The 17,560-nt window shown below is 41.7% G+C and overlaps 1 protein-coding gene across 2 annotated transcripts in view; it reads right to left on the bottom strand.

Annotated features, from left to right (window-relative positions):
• SLC17A8 (solute carrier family 17 member 8) overlaps window positions 1-17,560 on the bottom strand; it is a 65,873-nt gene that overhangs the window by 23,946 nt on the left and 24,367 nt on the right. The window contains exons 3-6 of one of the 2 annotated variants that reach the window (XM_055358755.2): window positions 9,576-9,722; window positions 7,471-7,589; window positions 5,105-5,219; window positions 1,706-1,793 (exon numbers count right to left, since the gene is read on the bottom strand). In XM_055358755.2, coding sequence (XP_055214730.1) covers window positions 1,706-1,793; window positions 5,105-5,219; window positions 7,471-7,589; window positions 9,576-9,722 — 469 coding nt within the window. The remainder of the gene's footprint in view (window positions 1-1,705; window positions 1,794-5,104; window positions 5,220-7,470; window positions 7,590-9,575; window positions 9,723-17,560) is intronic. The other variant, XM_004053739.4, reaches the window with a different exon arrangement.

Below are 17,560 nucleotides of genomic sequence, written 5' to 3'. Positions count from 1 at the left end.
AGGAAGAGAAAAATTAAAACATATGCAGAAATAAATAGAAAGCTATCTTTCTCCCTTTAGCAAAGAAGAATATCTTAGGAAAAGTGTGCTAGTTTGAAAATCAGACAGACCTAAGCTGTAATTCACACTGCCTAGGCCACACTGTGACTTTTGTGGTCTAAGGTACTTTTTTTTTTTTTTTTTTTTTGAGATGGGGTCTTCTTCTGTCACCCAGGCTGGAGTACAATGGTGTGATCTCGGCTCACTGCAACCTCCACCTCCGGGCTCAAGCGATCCTCCCACCTTGGCCTCCTGAGTAGCTGGGACCACAGGCATGAGCCACCGCACCCAGCTAATTTTTTGTATTTTTGGTAGAGATGGGGTTTCACCATGTTGCCCAGGTTGGTCTCAAACTCCTAGGCTCAAGCAATCCTCCACCTCAGCCTCCCAAAGTGCTGGGATTACAGGTGTGAGCCACCGTGCCTGGCTGGTCTAAGGTACTTTTACCTTCATGGGCCCCTTCCCCCAACACATTTACCACTGTGTTGATGGCAGCAGCATGTGCTGTTGTAATTCTGTTGTTGATTGATACCTAGGGACCCAGCCACACCTAGAGAGGCCTGTCCCACAGGGGTAGCTTGGAGATGGCAACCTCAGCGAGGTGAAGTTTGGAGATGCAGGAATTAAAGTCACATACTACTTGGGGGCTACTCATTTACTTTCAGATAAGATGGATGGTCTCTACTTCTTATTATCTGGGATATAATGACAAAAATTAATTTACATGTCTATATGACAATGTGTACATGGTAGGAGCGTGAAGTAAGGAAAGTTCCAGATCAACAGTCAGGTCTCGTTCTAGCTCCATGATCTTGGGCAAGTCACTGAACTTTAGTTTCATATAAAAAGAAGAGGCGTGGGATGCTTGATGATCCCATCTTTCCACTTTTGTCCTTAGCAAATGTCATTTGTTGGCTAATCCAATAACCACTTCCAACCCTTTCTCCCTTCCCCTTCACTCCTGAAGAGGCTGATGAAGCTAGGCATCTGCTTGCCTAGCCTCCTCTGCATTTAGTAAAGCATATGATACAGTTAGGGCCAAAGAAATTAAAGTGGAAGGTTGGTAGGGGGCTTTGGGAAAGCTTTTGTTTTCCTGATGAAAGGGACAGATGGAATAAGCACAGAAGTAAATAAAAAGCTATGTCTGAGGATAGCAGAGTAGAAAGTCAGAACATGCCTAGGCCCTGGATGGATTTTTGAGCAGCAGAACCAACACTAGCCACCACTCACCTTTAGAATTCTGTTATATAAAATAAATAGACTCATTTTAAGGCCCTTAGTAGGGTTTTCAGTTGCTTGAAGCCAAAAAAGCATTCCATTTCTTTTTTCTTTTTAGATACAAGGTCTCACTCTGTCACTCAGGCTGGAGTGCTGTGGCCATCATAGCTTAATGCAGCCTCAACCTCCCAGGCTCAAGCAGTCCTCCTGCCTCAGCCTCCCTAGTAGCTAGGATCCCAGGCACACACCTCCATGCTTGGCTAATTTTTTTTTTTTTTTTTTAAAGACGAAGTGTCACTATATTGTCCAGGCTGATCTCGAACTCCTGGGCTCCAGGGATCCTCCTGCCTCGGCCTCCCTAAAGTGCTGAGATTACAGGCGTGAGCCACTGCATGAACCCAAAAAAAGCATTCATAAATAAAATTTGTTACGATTCTAATATACCCACCACAAAAAGAGGTTGTGGCCAGTCGGCTTCTCTCCAAAGGTGGTGCCCACTTACTCCACATCCCATGGCAGGCTGGGTAGGTCACACCCTGGCAGAAGAGTTGAAAATAGATTAGTTGATTTGACTGTAGTTTCTGCTTGTGTTTAAAATATGGATGCTGCTTCTTCACACAGGCTACAATATAAAAGCCCAATTTACAGACACTGTTGTAGGTTGAATGTTTGTATCCCCACCAAATTCCTATGTTAAAACCTAATTCCCAATGTGATGGTATTTGGAGATGGACCTTTGGGAAGTGACTAAGTAATAAGGGTGTAGCCCTCATGAATGAGATTAGTGCCTTGTAAAAGAAACTCCAGAGAGCTCCCTCATCCGTTCTGCCATGGGCAGACAAAGAGAAGGTAGTTGTTTATGAACCAGGAAGCTAGCTCTCCCAAGTCACCGATCTGCCAGCACCTTGATCTTTGACTCCTCAGCCTCCAGAACTGTAAGAAATACATTTCTAGGCCAGGAGCGGTGGCTCACGCCTGTAGTCCCAGCACATTGAGAGGCCGAGGTGGACGGATCACTTGAAGCCAGGAGTTCAAGACCAGCCTAGCCAACATGATGAAACCCCATCTCTACTAAAAATACAAAAACTAGTTGGGCGTGGTGGTGCATGCCTGTAATCCCAACTACTTGGGAGGCTGAGGCACAAGAATCGCCTGAACCCAGGAGGCAGAGATTGCAGTGAGCTGAGATTGCACCACTGCACTTCAGCCTGAGCGACAGAGCGAGACTGTCTGAAAAAAAAAAAAGGCCAGGCACAGTGGCTTATGCTTGTAATCCCAACAGTTTGGGAGGCTGAGGTGGGCGGATCACCTGAAGTCAGGAGTTCGAGACCAGTCTGGCCAACATGGAAAAATCCTATCTCTACCAAAAATACAAAAATTAGCCGGGTGCAGTGGCATGTGCCTGTTATCCCAGCTATGCAGGAGGCTGAAGCAGAAGAATCGCTTGAACCTGGGAGGCAGAGGTTGCAGTGAGCTGAGATCACACCACTGCCTCCGGCCTTGGTGACACAGTGAGACTCTGTCTCAAAAAAAAAAAAAAAAAAAATTCTTTTGTTTATAACCTACCTAGTTTATGGTATTCTGTAGAAGCCCAAATGGACTAAAACAGACACTAAACAGCATGATTGAGCTATTTTGACTCACAGTACAGATGCTGAAATTCAAATACAGTTCACATGTAAGCATGGTAGGAGATGGGGGAAAAGGTCTTTATATTTATATTTCATATTATCATAGACTATCAGTGTAGGAAGAGCCTTCCACAATCAGTTGGTCCATCCACTCATTTCAAGATACAGAACCTGAGGCTCAGGGCTGTTAAGTGACTAAAATTTAGTCTTCATGGATGCTAATATCATGTTCTTTCCACTACACGGGTACATCCCAAAGTGTCGTATATGTCCCTCTAGTGGGACTGGAGTTGGATTTGAAATGATATAACAACTTACATTTTTAATTATAACATATATACTAGTGTATGTATATTATATATATACACTATATATGATACAGTATATATACACTATATATATTATATATACACTATATATACTATATAGTATATATTTTATATATATACTATATATGTATATATTACATATATATACTATATATGTATATATTACATATATATACTATATATGTATATATTTTATATATACTATATATGTATATATTTTATATATACTATATATGTATATATTTTATATATACTATATATGTATATATTTTATATATATAGTATATATTTTATATATATAGTATATATTTTATATATATATACTATATATGTATATATTATATATATATACTATATAGTATATATTTTATATACATATACTATATAGTATATATTTTATATATATACTATATAGTATATATTTTATATATATACTATATAGTATATATTTTATATATATACTATATATGTATATATTTTATATATATACATATATGTATATATTATATATACATATATAACATATATACACTAGTATATATTTTATAATTAATCTATATATAATTAAATTTATATATAATTATACTATATATATATACACACACATATATATATATATATATATATATATATATATATATATATATATGTATGCTTTGAAAAAGATGTAACTAGTGGCTGGGCATGGTGGCTAACACCTCTAATCCCAGCACTTTGGGAGGCTGAGGCGGGCGGATCACCTGAGGTCAGGAGTTCAAGACCATCCTGGCCAACATGGTAAAACCCCATCTCTACTAAAAATACAAAAAATTAGCTGGGTGTGGTGACTGGCACCTGTAGTCCCAGCTACTCAGGAGGCTGAGGCAGGAGAATCGCTGGAACCTGGGAGGCAGATGTTGCAATGGGCCGAGATCGTGCCACCGCACTTCAGCCTGGGCTACAGAGCGAGACTCTATCTCAAAAAAAAAAAAAAGGAAAAGATGTAACTAGCACATCAAACCCATGATTTCAAAGATGGTATTGCTTAGAGTAATAGGTATCTTTTGTTTTTTGTTTTAAATGAGTCGATCTAGGGAAAACAATAGGCAAATAATAGTACAAGTTGTACATGGGCATAACAAACTGGCGAAGGTCAGAGGTGAATGACTGTGTTTGGGAAACATTGCTGTATATCGAGGGTTGGCAAACTATGGGCCAATTGGTTCACCATCTGTTTTTGTATAGCCCACAAGCTAAGAATGTTTTTTACATTTTAAAATGGTGAGAAAAAAAATCAAAAGAAGAATAATATTTAATGGCACACAACAATCATATGAAGTTCAACTTTCAGTTCGTAAAATGTTTAATTGGAATGTAGCCATTCCCATTTGTTTCCATATTGTCTCTGGCTGCTTTTGCACTATAACAGCAGGGTTGAGTAGGTGCAACAGACACTGTATGGCCTGTAAAGTCCAAAATATTTATCTTCTGGCTCCATATCATGCTGCCTCCTTCATTGAATTAAATCTCTGCATCAGACTACACCCTTGAAAATGTACAGATTTATTAATGAATCCACTTAAATTGTTTTAGTGGAATGAGCCTCTGCTATGTGAACTGTAGATCTGGGCTTCAGTTACACTATCTATTAAAATGAAGAGGGTCAGGTTAGATTATCTCTAAGATCATTATGCAAGGGTACTTTATTGTTCATAAATGTAAAATCACACAAGGCATTTTAATTAAAATTCTTGCAATTTTAGCCATTACCAGAGAATGGAAACAGCAGGAAAAGGAAGAAAATATAGAAAAAAACTGAGTAAAGGTGATTTTCTTCAGAAGCTGAATTTTCTAAAGGACTGCGCTGTCTCTAGCAACATCAAAAACTGTAAGGAAAGTATCTCCTACCTCCACTAAACCTTGCAGAATTCTGACACACATGACGCATCCGTAATGCACTCTGGCTGCAGAAGGAATGAACATGTTCAGAGTCGATGTTAAGAAGATGGCAGCTCCAAAGACCCTGAGGGACCAAAGCATTGTGTTATTCGGCAGGCCCGCTGATGGATGTGCTGCTTCAGCTAAGCACCAGAAACAAACCTAACAGTTCATGAAAGATCCCTGTGGAAATCCCTGTGGAAAGATCGCACCTGTAATCCCAGCACTTTGGGAGGCTGAGGTGGGTGGATCACCTGAGGTCAGGAGTTTGAGACCAGCCTGGCCAACATGGTGAACCCCATCTCTACTAAAAATACAAAAAATTAGCCAGGCATGGCGGCTGGCACCTGTAATTTGGAGAAATAGATGTGTTAGGGTCTAGTGTACCCCAAGCTAGACTCTTGGGCTTCTTTGATTCCCAAGCTCTGGCCCCTGGACCAACTATGAACAAATTTTTGGTGGCACAGGGATGTCCTGCCTGGTTGATGTACTGAAAAGTTGGAGATTGGCCAGGTTCAGGTAAGCTTGCTAGAGACCTACCATCCTGCCTGGTTCCCCACTGACTGATCTTTTCTGACTGTTACTGTATGTTTGAGGTTGTTTCCTGCTTCCCAGAGTCAGAAACACTGACTATCCAAGAAGCCTTGTAGGTCCTGGGACCAGCCAAGCACAAGACAGGTTGTGTACCTGTCTTAGCTCCCATTCTCTGGCCAGCTAAGGGTGCCCTGGGAAAAGAGAGCAAGCAGCATTTTCTTCCCCTCTCACATATGTTGATGATGTTTCCACTCTTTTTATGTGCTGGGAAATTAGATTATGTGTGATTTTTTTTCAAGGCAGAGGTGTAAGCAGTAACCCAGGAAACCATAGCAACCAATATTTTATCACTTTTTAAAAAGAATACAATAGATAAGTAACAATAAATAAAAGACATAAATTAGACAAGAACCTAAATAAATATATGCTTATTCCTATTTAGATCTTATGGTAGTGGCTTCCAATTTTTTTACCTTAACCCATAAACAAAATATATTTTACATTGCAACCCAGTCCATACTCATACATACAAATGTAACTGAAACAGGTCTCAAAAACCAATATTTACCCTTATGTGCAATGCATTCAGATATTTTCTATTTTATTCTATTTGATTATCTTTTCTTCTATTTCTCTCTTTCTTTTTTAAAAATGCTCATTGGTAAATCATTATATTGTTTTCACAACTATCTAATGAGTTGTGCTTTAGAATTTGAAAAAAAACCACTTTTTTAAAATGGAATGCACTTTATGAAATCCATTTATGGAAAGTCATATGGGAAATACAATTGGAAGGGACCTGGAGAGATTTAGTTCACTCCTTTTGTAACACATGATACACTCTACAACATCTCCCCCAAGTGGCCATCCTCCTCTGCTTGACTACCTCCAGTGACAGAGAACTCACTGCTTCTTGAGACAGCTCACTCTGTTCTTGGGTACTTTTAATTGCTCAAACACCCACTACAGAGTCTCGAGGACATTAGAGACACATCTTGCAGTCTAGAGGCAAGCCCCCACCACTCATCTGAGAAAACCTTTATGGTACTGGGTGATATTAACATAAGATTACAGAATGTCACTGGTCAAGGGGAACTGAAATACAATCTAGTCCAATGTTTCATTTCACAGATGAAGAAACTGAGGCCCAGGGAGGGAAGGAAAGTGACTCAATAGAGGTCACCCAGTGATCCAGTTAGGGGGCGGGAACCATTTCTCCTGACTCAGAGTTGATTGGTCTTTTTACCACATAATCACTTGAAGAGTTGCAAGGTAAATTTAATTGGATGAAAAACGAAATAAAAAGAAACTCTTGACTGGGCGCTGGTGTCTCACACGCCTGTAATCCCAGTACTTTGGGAGGCTAAGGCGGGTGGATCACTTGAGGTCAAGAGTTTGAGATCAGCCTGGCCAACATGGTGAAACCTCGTCTCTACCAAAAATACAAAAGTTAGCTGGGTGTAGTGGTGCACACTTTTAATCCCAGCTGTTCAGGAGGCTGAGGAACCAGAGTTGCTTGAATGCCGAGTGGGGTGGGGGAGGGGGTGGGGCAGAGGTTGCAGTGAGCCAAGATCACACCACTGCCCTCCAGCCTGGGTGACAGAGTGAGACACCGTCTCAAAAATAAAAATAAAAATAAATTAAGATCAGGGTCATTTGGGATCAGTATCTGTGAATTGCATCTATCCAAATGGCTCCTGTTTTTCATTCTGCACCCCCAAATTGAGAGCCAGCTATGCAGAATTTATAGGTACAAAGCCACATTTCATTGGTTTGTATCATGTTATGTCAATTTATCTTACCTGTTAGCAGCAAACTTGTTTGAAATGAAACCACCTGGAATTTGTGTCATAATATAGCCCCAGAAAAAAGATCCATGGATAAGGCCCACTGTTTCTGGATCCCAGTTAAACTGTGCTGTCTGGAAATGAGAAATCAGATATAGTTGTGTTTGTTAGAAAAAGGCTGACAACCATTTTTCACCAATGAGCCTACACAATAATTACCTCATGAGGTCTTTCTTTTTTCATTTATTCAACACATACTTATGGAGGGCATCTTACATACTTGGGGATAGCAGCAAGCAAAAGTCCTGGGCCAGGCGTAGTGGTGTGTGCCTGTAGTCCCAGTTATTTAGGAGGCTGAGGTGGGAAGATGGCTTGAGCCCAGGAGGTCGAGGCTGCAGTGAGCCAAGATAGTGCCAATGCACTCCAGCCTGGGCAACAGAGTGAAACCCCATCTTAAAAAACAAAACCGGCCAGGTGCGGTGGCTCACACCTGTAATCCCAGTACTTTGGGAGGCCGAGGCGGGTGGATCACGAGGTCAGGAGATCCAGACCATCCTGGCTAACACGGTGAAACCCCATCTCTACTAAAAATACAAAAAAAAATTAGCCGGGCGTGGTGGCGGGCACCTGTAGTCCCAGCTACTCAGGAGGCTGAGGCAGGAGAATGGGGTGAACCTGGGAGATGGAATTTGCAGTGAGCTGAGATTGCACCACTGCATTCCAGCTTGGGCAACAGAGCGAGACTCCATCTCAAAAAAAAAAACGAAACAAACAAACAAACAAAAGTCCCTGCTCTCATAGATTTCACATTGTAATAAGAGATGATGTACAAATTTAAATATATATGTATTTATATTAATGGTCATGGTGACTCACACCTGTAATCCCAATGCTTTGGAAGGCCTAGGCAAGAGGATTACTTGAGGCCAGGAGCTCAAGACCAGCCTGGGCAACGTGGTGAGACCCCATCTCTACAAAAAATCAAAAATCTAGCCAGCTAGGCCAGGTGCAATGGCTCACGCCTGTAATCCCAGCACTTTGGGAGATAGAGGTGGGTGGATCATTTGAGGTCAGGAGTTCGAGACCAGCCTAGCCAACATGGTGAAATCCCATCTCTACTAAAAATATAAAAATCAGCTGGGTGTGGTGGCAGACGCCTGTAATCCCAGCTACTTGGGAGGCTGAGGCAGGAGAATCACTTGAACCCAAGAGGCAGAGGTTGTAGTGAGCCAAGATCACACCACTACACCCCAGCCTGGGTGACTGAGAGAGACTCCATCTCAATAGTAATAATAATAATAATAATACAAATCTAGCCAGGTGTGGTGGTGTGTGCCTGTAGTCCTAGCTACTCAGGAGGCTGAGGTGGGAGGATCCCTGGAACCCAGGAGTTGGTCAAGGTTAAGGTAAGCTACAAACACACACTGCACTCCAGTGGGAGTGACAGAGCAAGATCCTGTCTCTAAAAATACATATATCTAATGTGTGTGTCTCTCTCTCTCTCTCTCTCTCTATATATATATATATATAAAATATATATAATGTGTGTGTATATATATATATATACACAGAGAGAGAAAACACAAAATAGCAATGAATGCTAAGGAGAAAATAAAATAGCTTATGAATAAAACAAAAAATGGGGTTTTGGGGGGCTACTAAGTTATTTACTACATTATTCAGATGCCAGTTTTGTGATAGCACAGAGAGAATTAGAGTCTTAAGTCTCTCATTTCTTAATGAGGATAATAAAGCCCATTCTACCTATCCATAGGATGTGTGGGGATAAATGGCATGAATATTTCTAGTAGGTTATCTCTCTGCTTAGAGATTTTGCATGTAACAGATTAGGATAGTGACTGGCACACAGTGTAGACTCAATAAATGTTAGCAGCCGTTACTGATACTATGCTGATGGCAATAGCAACAACACAACCTTCCACAACCCTTAGGCCATTGAAAATGTGATTCTCTAGGGCTGGAATCCCTTTCCTCATATTCTTTCCCAGGTAAAGTAATTCATTCTTTTTAGACTCATTGTAAATGGTCCTTCCTCAGAGGAAACTTCCTGAATCCCCAAAATTGAACTGGTCCCTTTTTCTTGGGCTTGTCTTACAGACCTTTGGTCCCACAGCCATGGCACCAACACAGTGCTGTCTTCGGTGAATGGACGTCCACATGTCAATTTCCCACACAGGGCACCAAGAAACTCTAAGATAGCAGCCATGTCCTGTTTGACTTATAGTCTTAGTACCTAAATCAAACGCCTGGGAACATAGAAGGTACAAGTGTGTATTCGCCAAATGAATGAATAAATGAATGGCTTTGTAAAGCTTTTTGATATCAAAATGCAAATATGGAGTAAGAGGGTTCCTAATTATCAACATACTATGTTTTATAAATTTTCATCACTGCTTATCTTATTTTCCTGTCACAAGTTATTACATATTTACCCGCCCATCTGTTCAACGTTCATCCTGTGCTTCCTGAATGCAATGTTAGGTGCTGGACAGTGTAAATACAGACTCAAACAAGCATTGTCTTTGCCTTCTAGGAGCTCACAGTCCAAGCCACTTTGGCCTATACTCTCTATTTCTCATTTTACGGATTAGAAAGTTGAAGCTCAATGGTAAAAAGGAACTAGCTAGCTATCATTAATTCAAATCAGCTCACCAAATCTGTATTTTGTGTTTATTGTGTAACACGCATAGTTCTATGCACTGGGGTAGAGCAGTGAACAGCTGTAGTGACTCCTGCCATTTTGAAGATGCCAGTGGAGATAGCAGGTGATAAACAATTACAGGCAGAGTTAGACGGTAACCAGCAATAAGATGAAAAAATAAAGAAGGGAAGGGAATATGAAGTGTTGGATGGCAGTGTGGTGGGGTAAATTTTAGATAGAATGGCCATGGAAGTCTTCACTGAGAAGATGAGTTTTAAGTAAAGACCTAAAGAAAGGAAGGGAGCAAGTCATATGGTCATTTGAGATGTGAGCTTTCCAGGCAGAGAAACAGCAAGTGCAAGGGACCCAAGGTAGGGTTGTGTCTTGCGTGTTAGAGGAAAAGCAGTATGTCAGTACAGCTGGAGGGTAATGAATGAGGAGGAAGAGAATAGGTGTTAATGCAAGAGAGGTTACAATGATGAAGGGTTCTTTAAGACATCACTGGAACTCTGGCTTTTAAACAAAGAGAAATGAAAACCATTGGAAAATTTGAGCAGAGGTGGAATATGATTTCACTAAGGTGCTTTCTACAGATTTCCTCCTTTAATCTTTAAAACACCTAGAGGTAATTGCAAATGAGGAAACTAAGGCTTAGAGAGATTAGTTTACTTGTCCAAGGTCATACAACTATTTGCAAGGAAAAGGGGACACAAAACGTCTCATCTGCCTAACCCCAAAACACGATATTCTTTCTATTGCTTGGAGAGACTTAATTTTCTCACTAAGGAGAGCCAAGACTTCTTTGCCCAGATCCACAGAATTACCTGAGGATCCAAGACAGAGGGAGAACTAGACCCTTTCTCTAACTCCCACTTCAACCAGCTGCTAATTGTCAATCACGACATCCCTTTCTCATGCCTTTCTCTCTGGGGAAATAGTGCTTCTGTCAATCTCTGAAAGAAATAATACATGAAGAAGAGCCCCTAGGCTGCTGAGAACTGACTTTCATTGTCATTTGAGACCCATTAAAACCATAATAGTGGACTAAAGTCTTGAATAGACATTTCTCCAAGGAAGACCAATAAATGGCCAATATCTACATGACAAGGCAGTCAATGTCACTAACCATCAGGGAAATGCAAATCAAAACCACCATAAGACGTCACTTTATACCTGTTAGGATGACCATTATCAAAAACAAAACAAAAGACAAGAAGTGTTGGTGAGGATGAAGAGAAAATAAAGCCCTTATATACTGTTGGTGGGAATGGGTGCAGCCACTATGGAAACAGTACAGAGGTTCCTCCAAAACTTAAAAACAGAACTAATGTATGATTTAGCAATCCCACTTCTGGGTATTTATCCAAAAGAGTTGAAATCATGATCCAAAAAGATATTAGTACCCCCATGTTCACTGAAGCATTATTCACAATAGCCAAGACATGGAAAAAACCTGAATGCCCATTGACAGATGAATAAAGAAAATGTGGCTGGGCGCAGTGGCTCATGCCTGTAATCCCAGCACTTTGGGAGCCCAAGGTGGGTAGATCACTTGAGGTCAGGAGTTCGAGACCAGCCTGGCCAATGTGGTGAAACCCCGTCTCTACTAAAAATATAAAAACTGGCCTGGCATGGTGGCACGTGCCTGTAATCCCAACTACTCAGGAGGCCGGGGCAGGAGAATCGCTTGAACCTGGGAGGCGGAAGTTGCAGTGAGCCAAGATTGTGCCACTGCACTCCAGCCTGGGTGACAGAGTGAGACTCCATCTCAAAAACAAAAGGAAATGTGGTATACACACCAATGGAATACTATTCATCTTTTATAAAGAAGAAAATTTTGCAAGATGTAACAACTGGCATGAACCTGGAGGACATTACACTCAGTGAAATGAGCCAGTCACAGAAAGACAAATACTGCATGATTCCACCTACATGACATACCTAAAATAGTCAAATTCATAGACTCGAAGAGTAGAATGATGGTTGTCAGGTGCTGGGGGAGGGGGAAATGAGGAGTTACTAATTAATGGGCAAAAAGTTTCAGTCAAGCAAAATGAACAAGCTCTAGAGATCTGCTATTCAACATTGTACTTAGAGTCAACCATAATGTATTGTACACTAAAAACTTTATTAAAACAGTAGCTCTCATGTTAAGCATTCTTATCACAATAAAATTTTTTTAAATTATAAATTTTTTAAAAAATGGCCCTGTATATGGACCATCACTATAATAAACCAAACACTGTGTCAGATATTGTGAAAGGCCAAAAAATGGCCCCCAAAAGATATCCACATCAAATCCCCAGGACCTATAAATGCTACCTTATCTGGAAAACAGGTCTTTGCTGATGTGAAAATGTCAAGAATCTTAAAATGAGATATCTGGACTATCCAGCTGGGCCCTAAACCCAATGACAAGTGTCCTTATAGGAGAAAGACAGATGGAGATTTGAGACAAAAGAGGAGACACGCAGAAAGATGTCCATGTGAAGATGGAGGCAGACATGAGAGTGACATTGTCGCACACCGAGGATCTGCTGCAGCCACTAGAAGCTAGAAGAGTCAAGGAAGGATTCTCTGCTAGAGTCTTCAGAGGGCATGAGGTGCTGCCAACACCTTGATTTGGACTTCCGGTCTCCACAGCTCTGAGAGAATAAATTTCTATTGTTTTAAGCCATTAAGTTTGTGGTAATATGTTACGGCAGCCTTAGGGAACTAATATAGGTATTTAATATAGGTTAGCTTATTTGATCTTCAAAGCAGTCCTTTTATTCCCATTTCACAATAAGGGCAATGAGGGTTAGCAAGGAACTTCCAGAAATGTCAGTTCCTGTCTGCTCACACTTCTGAGAGGATTCCACCTTCCCCTGCAACATGGGATTCTCCCCCACTGACCACCACAGCTGACTGGACACCTGAGTAGAGACAGCCAAACCAGTCAGGTGTGGTGGCTCACGCCTGTAATCCCAGCACTTTGGGAGGCTGGGGTGGACAGATCACCTGAAGTCAGGAGTTCAAGACCAGCCTGGCCAACATGGGGAAACCTCGTCTCTATTTTAAAAATACGAAAATTAGCTGGGCATTGTGGCATGCACCTGTAATCCCAGCTACTTGATAGCCTAAGGAGTAGAATTGCTTGAACCGGGGAGGTGGAGGTTGCAGTGAGCTGAGATCATGTCACCGCACTCCAGCCTGGGCAACAGAGGAAGATTCTGTCTCAAAAAAAAAAAAAAAAGTTTAAGACAGCAAAGCCATAGGCTAGGCTCAGCCAGTCAGCCTCTCCCTCTCTCTGTGTCTCTGTCTCTTTCTCTTTCTCTCTCTCTCTCTCTCTCACACACACACACACACAGAGAGAGAGAGAGAGAGAGAGAGAGAGAGAGAGAGAGAGAGAGAAAGCAAATCAAACCGGTAGAGATTCTAGTTAGACAATAGTGCACTCTTGAACCCAAATAAGTCCCACGGAGTCACAGAGTCAGGGCCAAGTAAATCAGCTTCCTGGCAAGACAAAGGCTCAAGGCACTTCCACTGTGGAGGGCAGTGAGAAGCCAGGGAAGAGGAAAGAAAGCAGTCCATGAAGGACCGTGGAAAACGGAGCTGACTCCAAGAAAAGCAAATGAAAGACTCTGAGGCGCAAGCAAGCTGGAGACCTTAGCAAAGGCTTCTCTAGTTCCCACGAGGGAAATCTCCATTCAGCACTTCTGGCAGGGCCTGTCCTGCGGCCTCAGAAAGAATTACATAAAGACTCCCTTCCCTCCTCAGGGTGGAGGACAGCCTGGGTTTCAGCCCCACCTCAGGCTGGCTTCTGTGTCCTGGGTGCAGACTGCACAAACATACACCACAGACCTGCTTTCTGCCCTTGGCTTTCACGAGATCCTCTTACAGCCCTACAATAATCCCCACTACCATTTTTTGTTTGTTTGTTTGTTTGTTTAGATGGAGTCTCACACATCTCGACTCACTACAACCTCCAACTGCCAGGATTCTCCTGCCTCAGCCTCCCAAGTAGCTGGTACTACAGGTGTGCACCACCATGTCTGGCTAAATTTTTTGTATTTTTTAGTAGAGATGGGGTTTCACCATGTTGGCCAGGCTAGTCTAGAACTCCTGACCTCAGGTGATCCACCCACCTTGGCTTCCCAAATTGCTGGGATTACAGGCATGAGCCACCATGCCGGGCCCCAATAATCCCCTTTTAACTTGAGCCAGTTTCACTGCACTTTTCTTCGCAACCAGCAATCTCTGACCAGGACACAAGGGCAACTTATTCAAGGTCCCAGAGCTCATTAAAACCAGGTCTGGACAGTTCCAAAGCCCATGCTCTGAATCCTACAGGGCCCACGATCCATGGGAAGAACTTTGGACTTTTCCTGAGAGTAATGAGAAAACAAAATCATAAGTTTCTCAAACTTCGGTCATTTTTTTTTCTTACTATATGCCAAACACTTTTCTAAGAGTTCACATGTTTTAACTCATAACTATTAAATTTAAAATATGGGCCAGGCACAGTGGTGCATGCTTGTCCCAGCACTTTGGGAGGCCAAGGCAGGAGGATCCCTTGAGGCCAGGGGTTTGAGATCAGCCTGGGCAATATGGCATGATCCCATCTCTAAAAAAAAGTTTTTTTAATTAGCTAAGAATGGTGGCATGAGCCTGTGGACCCAGCTACTTGGAAAATGAAGTGGGAGGATCACTTAAGCCCAGGAGGTCAAGGCTGCAGTGAACTATGATCACACCACTTCACTGAAGCCTGGGCAACAGAGATCCCGTTTCAAAAAAAAAAAAAAAAAGTGTTCACGCATTAGTTAAAATCACTCTTCATACCCCTTGTAGAACATATGCCACATATTTGAAAGATCTACCTATTCATACTGCTTATTTCTCTCCTTCTTTTGAAATAAAGATTTAAAGATATCTCAGTGCCAAATATCTAGTTATTCCCTTAAAACAGAAAAACCAAACAAACATACCAGCCATTCACAGCCTTTCTTAATACAATTAGCAAAGTATTTGTCATTTGGTTGAACATGCTCACTTGATATCTAAGCTTTGTTCTAGGCGGACAAGAGAAATAATCTGCTGTAAATTAGAGCTGTACTAGAGTTACTGATACTAAATTCCTACTCCTGAGTCCAGGGGAAAAAAATTTAAGCCATATTTCAGATTTTAATCAGTTTCTCTTAAGACTCCAGAGGGCACAGCCGTAGAAACTAGAGCGCACACTAGCATTGTTCCTCAGGTTTATCAAAACGTCTTTTCCATATGCCTCAGAGCAGACTCTATTGACCAAGGTCTATCTTTTCAGGCAACAAACAAATGCAAAACAGCATCTCATTTTGATCTGGGCCTCAGCAGACAAGTTTTAATTAGCTGGTCTTGCTCACAAAAGGCTGAAAGAATGCATGTGATACACATCTGAAACCTTGCTAATATACATCATTTTTTATTTTAAAAATGCATGATATGCCCTTCTACCTCTATCCCCCACACCCCACAAAAGACAGGATATCCTTTTAGGACAGATTTGGCTGTGACATCAAATAGAGACTAGTTAGGAGGATCTCCATGGTGCTGTTTTCCTCTGGCAGAATAATCTCTTGGTTTGAAAAAAGCAAAAACAAATAGCTTGCAGACCAACTAAAGACTTCTTTTGACAGATTGAAATCAAATTTTCTCAAACCAGTGCCTGGCAGGAGACTGTGCCAGATGATGCTAATAGATATGGCCTGGAAGAGAGCATTCTATGATCAAGTCAGTCCAGGAAATACTGCCTACCACGTCTCCCTCTTGGAAAGTCTCATAGGACACAGCACAGTATGGGCTCCAGGTCTCGCACTGCCTTCTTCATGGCACAGCCTGCAGTGCAGTGATTTCCCAGACACTAGTTCAAAAAACTGTGATCTAAATGTTTCTTCAAATAGAGGGAGGGACCAGAGAACTATTAAATGTCTCTCTGCAGATGAACGGATTTCTGCATGAGTCACTGCAGTGTGTGAGTTTAGTACGATGAAACATGCATTTATGGGGTGTCCACTGGACAGACATTTTTGTTTGTTTCTTTTCCCCCATAACCTCAGTACTTCTCTAGGTCTATCGTTTAAGCAGCAAACCAGATTTTATGTTTCCAGTGATTCCTAAAACAATACTATTTAAGTCACTTCGAAGTATCCTTGCTTATAACTATGATGGCCTCTGAACTGGCCCTGTGGCCTCCATTCCTATCTCACCTCAATCTGGCCCCCTGAGATGGGGCAGTGAACAATCTGGAACACAGATGTGATCATTCCATGCTTGCAGCCCCTTGCTACATGCCTACCAGGCTGTGGATGATCAGCCCCCTATTTACTTCACTGCCTCCACCTCAACGTGCTCTACCCAATCACTGGGAGTTCTCAACCTGGAGTCTGTGGATGGAATCCTGTGCATCTGAGAACTTGGATGGGAAGAAAACATGCATCTTTATTTAACCAAAATTTAGCATTTTCTGCCATTATGAATGTAGGCAACAAGTGACAGTCATATGACTAGTACCTATGACTCTGTCCCACGTGGAAATCGTAAATATGTTCAAATCGTATTACAGTCATGGCCGCTATTTCCAACAATGGCATACATTCCAACTTAAAATCAGAGTAAATGTTAGACCCAATGCTAGATTTTGTCACTGATGTACTACTAAAGAAGCCCATATGTTTCTATGTCACAAATGTGATTTTTAAATGTTTTGGTATTTATATTTTAATATAATTGGCTTATTTTGTCATCCTTTGTGTTTTATTTTAAGAACTTAAAACATTACTTTGGCAAAGTTTCATTAGTCATCTCCAGGAGTCCATGACACAGAAAAGATGATGAGCTCCTGTTTCAGTTCCTAAAATATACCTACATAGCATGTGTACGTTCTCTCTCTCTCTCTCTCTCTGTCTCTTTCTTACAGTCCTTCACAGTACCTTTTTCTTCAAACATTCTTCTTCCCACCACACCACAACCTCTTTGCCTGGTCCAGCCATCACTTTGGGAATTTGTTCACAATAGGGAAGTCTGGGCTGTGCCCTCTCCTATGAGCCCGAGCATCCTGTGTACCTCCAACGCAGCACCTACCCCCTCAAACTGTTATCACTTACTTGTCTCCATGAGGACAGGGCTCAGTCTAGGTCGTTCACCTTTCTATCCCCATCACTTTGCACAATGCCCAACACAAGTAGCCACTCTCCATTTTTGTCATATCACTGAAGGAATTGCAGGGCTTTCTCTCAAGGAGCAAAGTATTGACACAGCTGCAGTCAACAGTTTCCTCAGGATTGTAGTCTCAGCTACTGATCTGAGATGCTGAGATGCTGAGATGGGAGGAGCTACTCATCTGAGATGCTGAAATGGGAGGATGCTGAGATGGGAAGTTAATTTCAACCTGGCAGGTTGGGGCTGCAGTAAGCCAAGATCGCGCCA

Source organism: Gorilla gorilla, chromosome 10 (assembly GCF_029281585.2).
Source record: "Gorilla gorilla gorilla isolate KB3781 chromosome 10, NHGRI_mGorGor1-v2.1_pri, whole genome shotgun sequence".
NCBI lineage: Eukaryota > Metazoa > Chordata > Mammalia > Primates > Hominidae > Gorilla > Gorilla gorilla.
The sequence above is the reverse complement of the archived record's forward strand: the minus strand, read 5'-3'. Positions and strand labels throughout refer to the sequence as shown.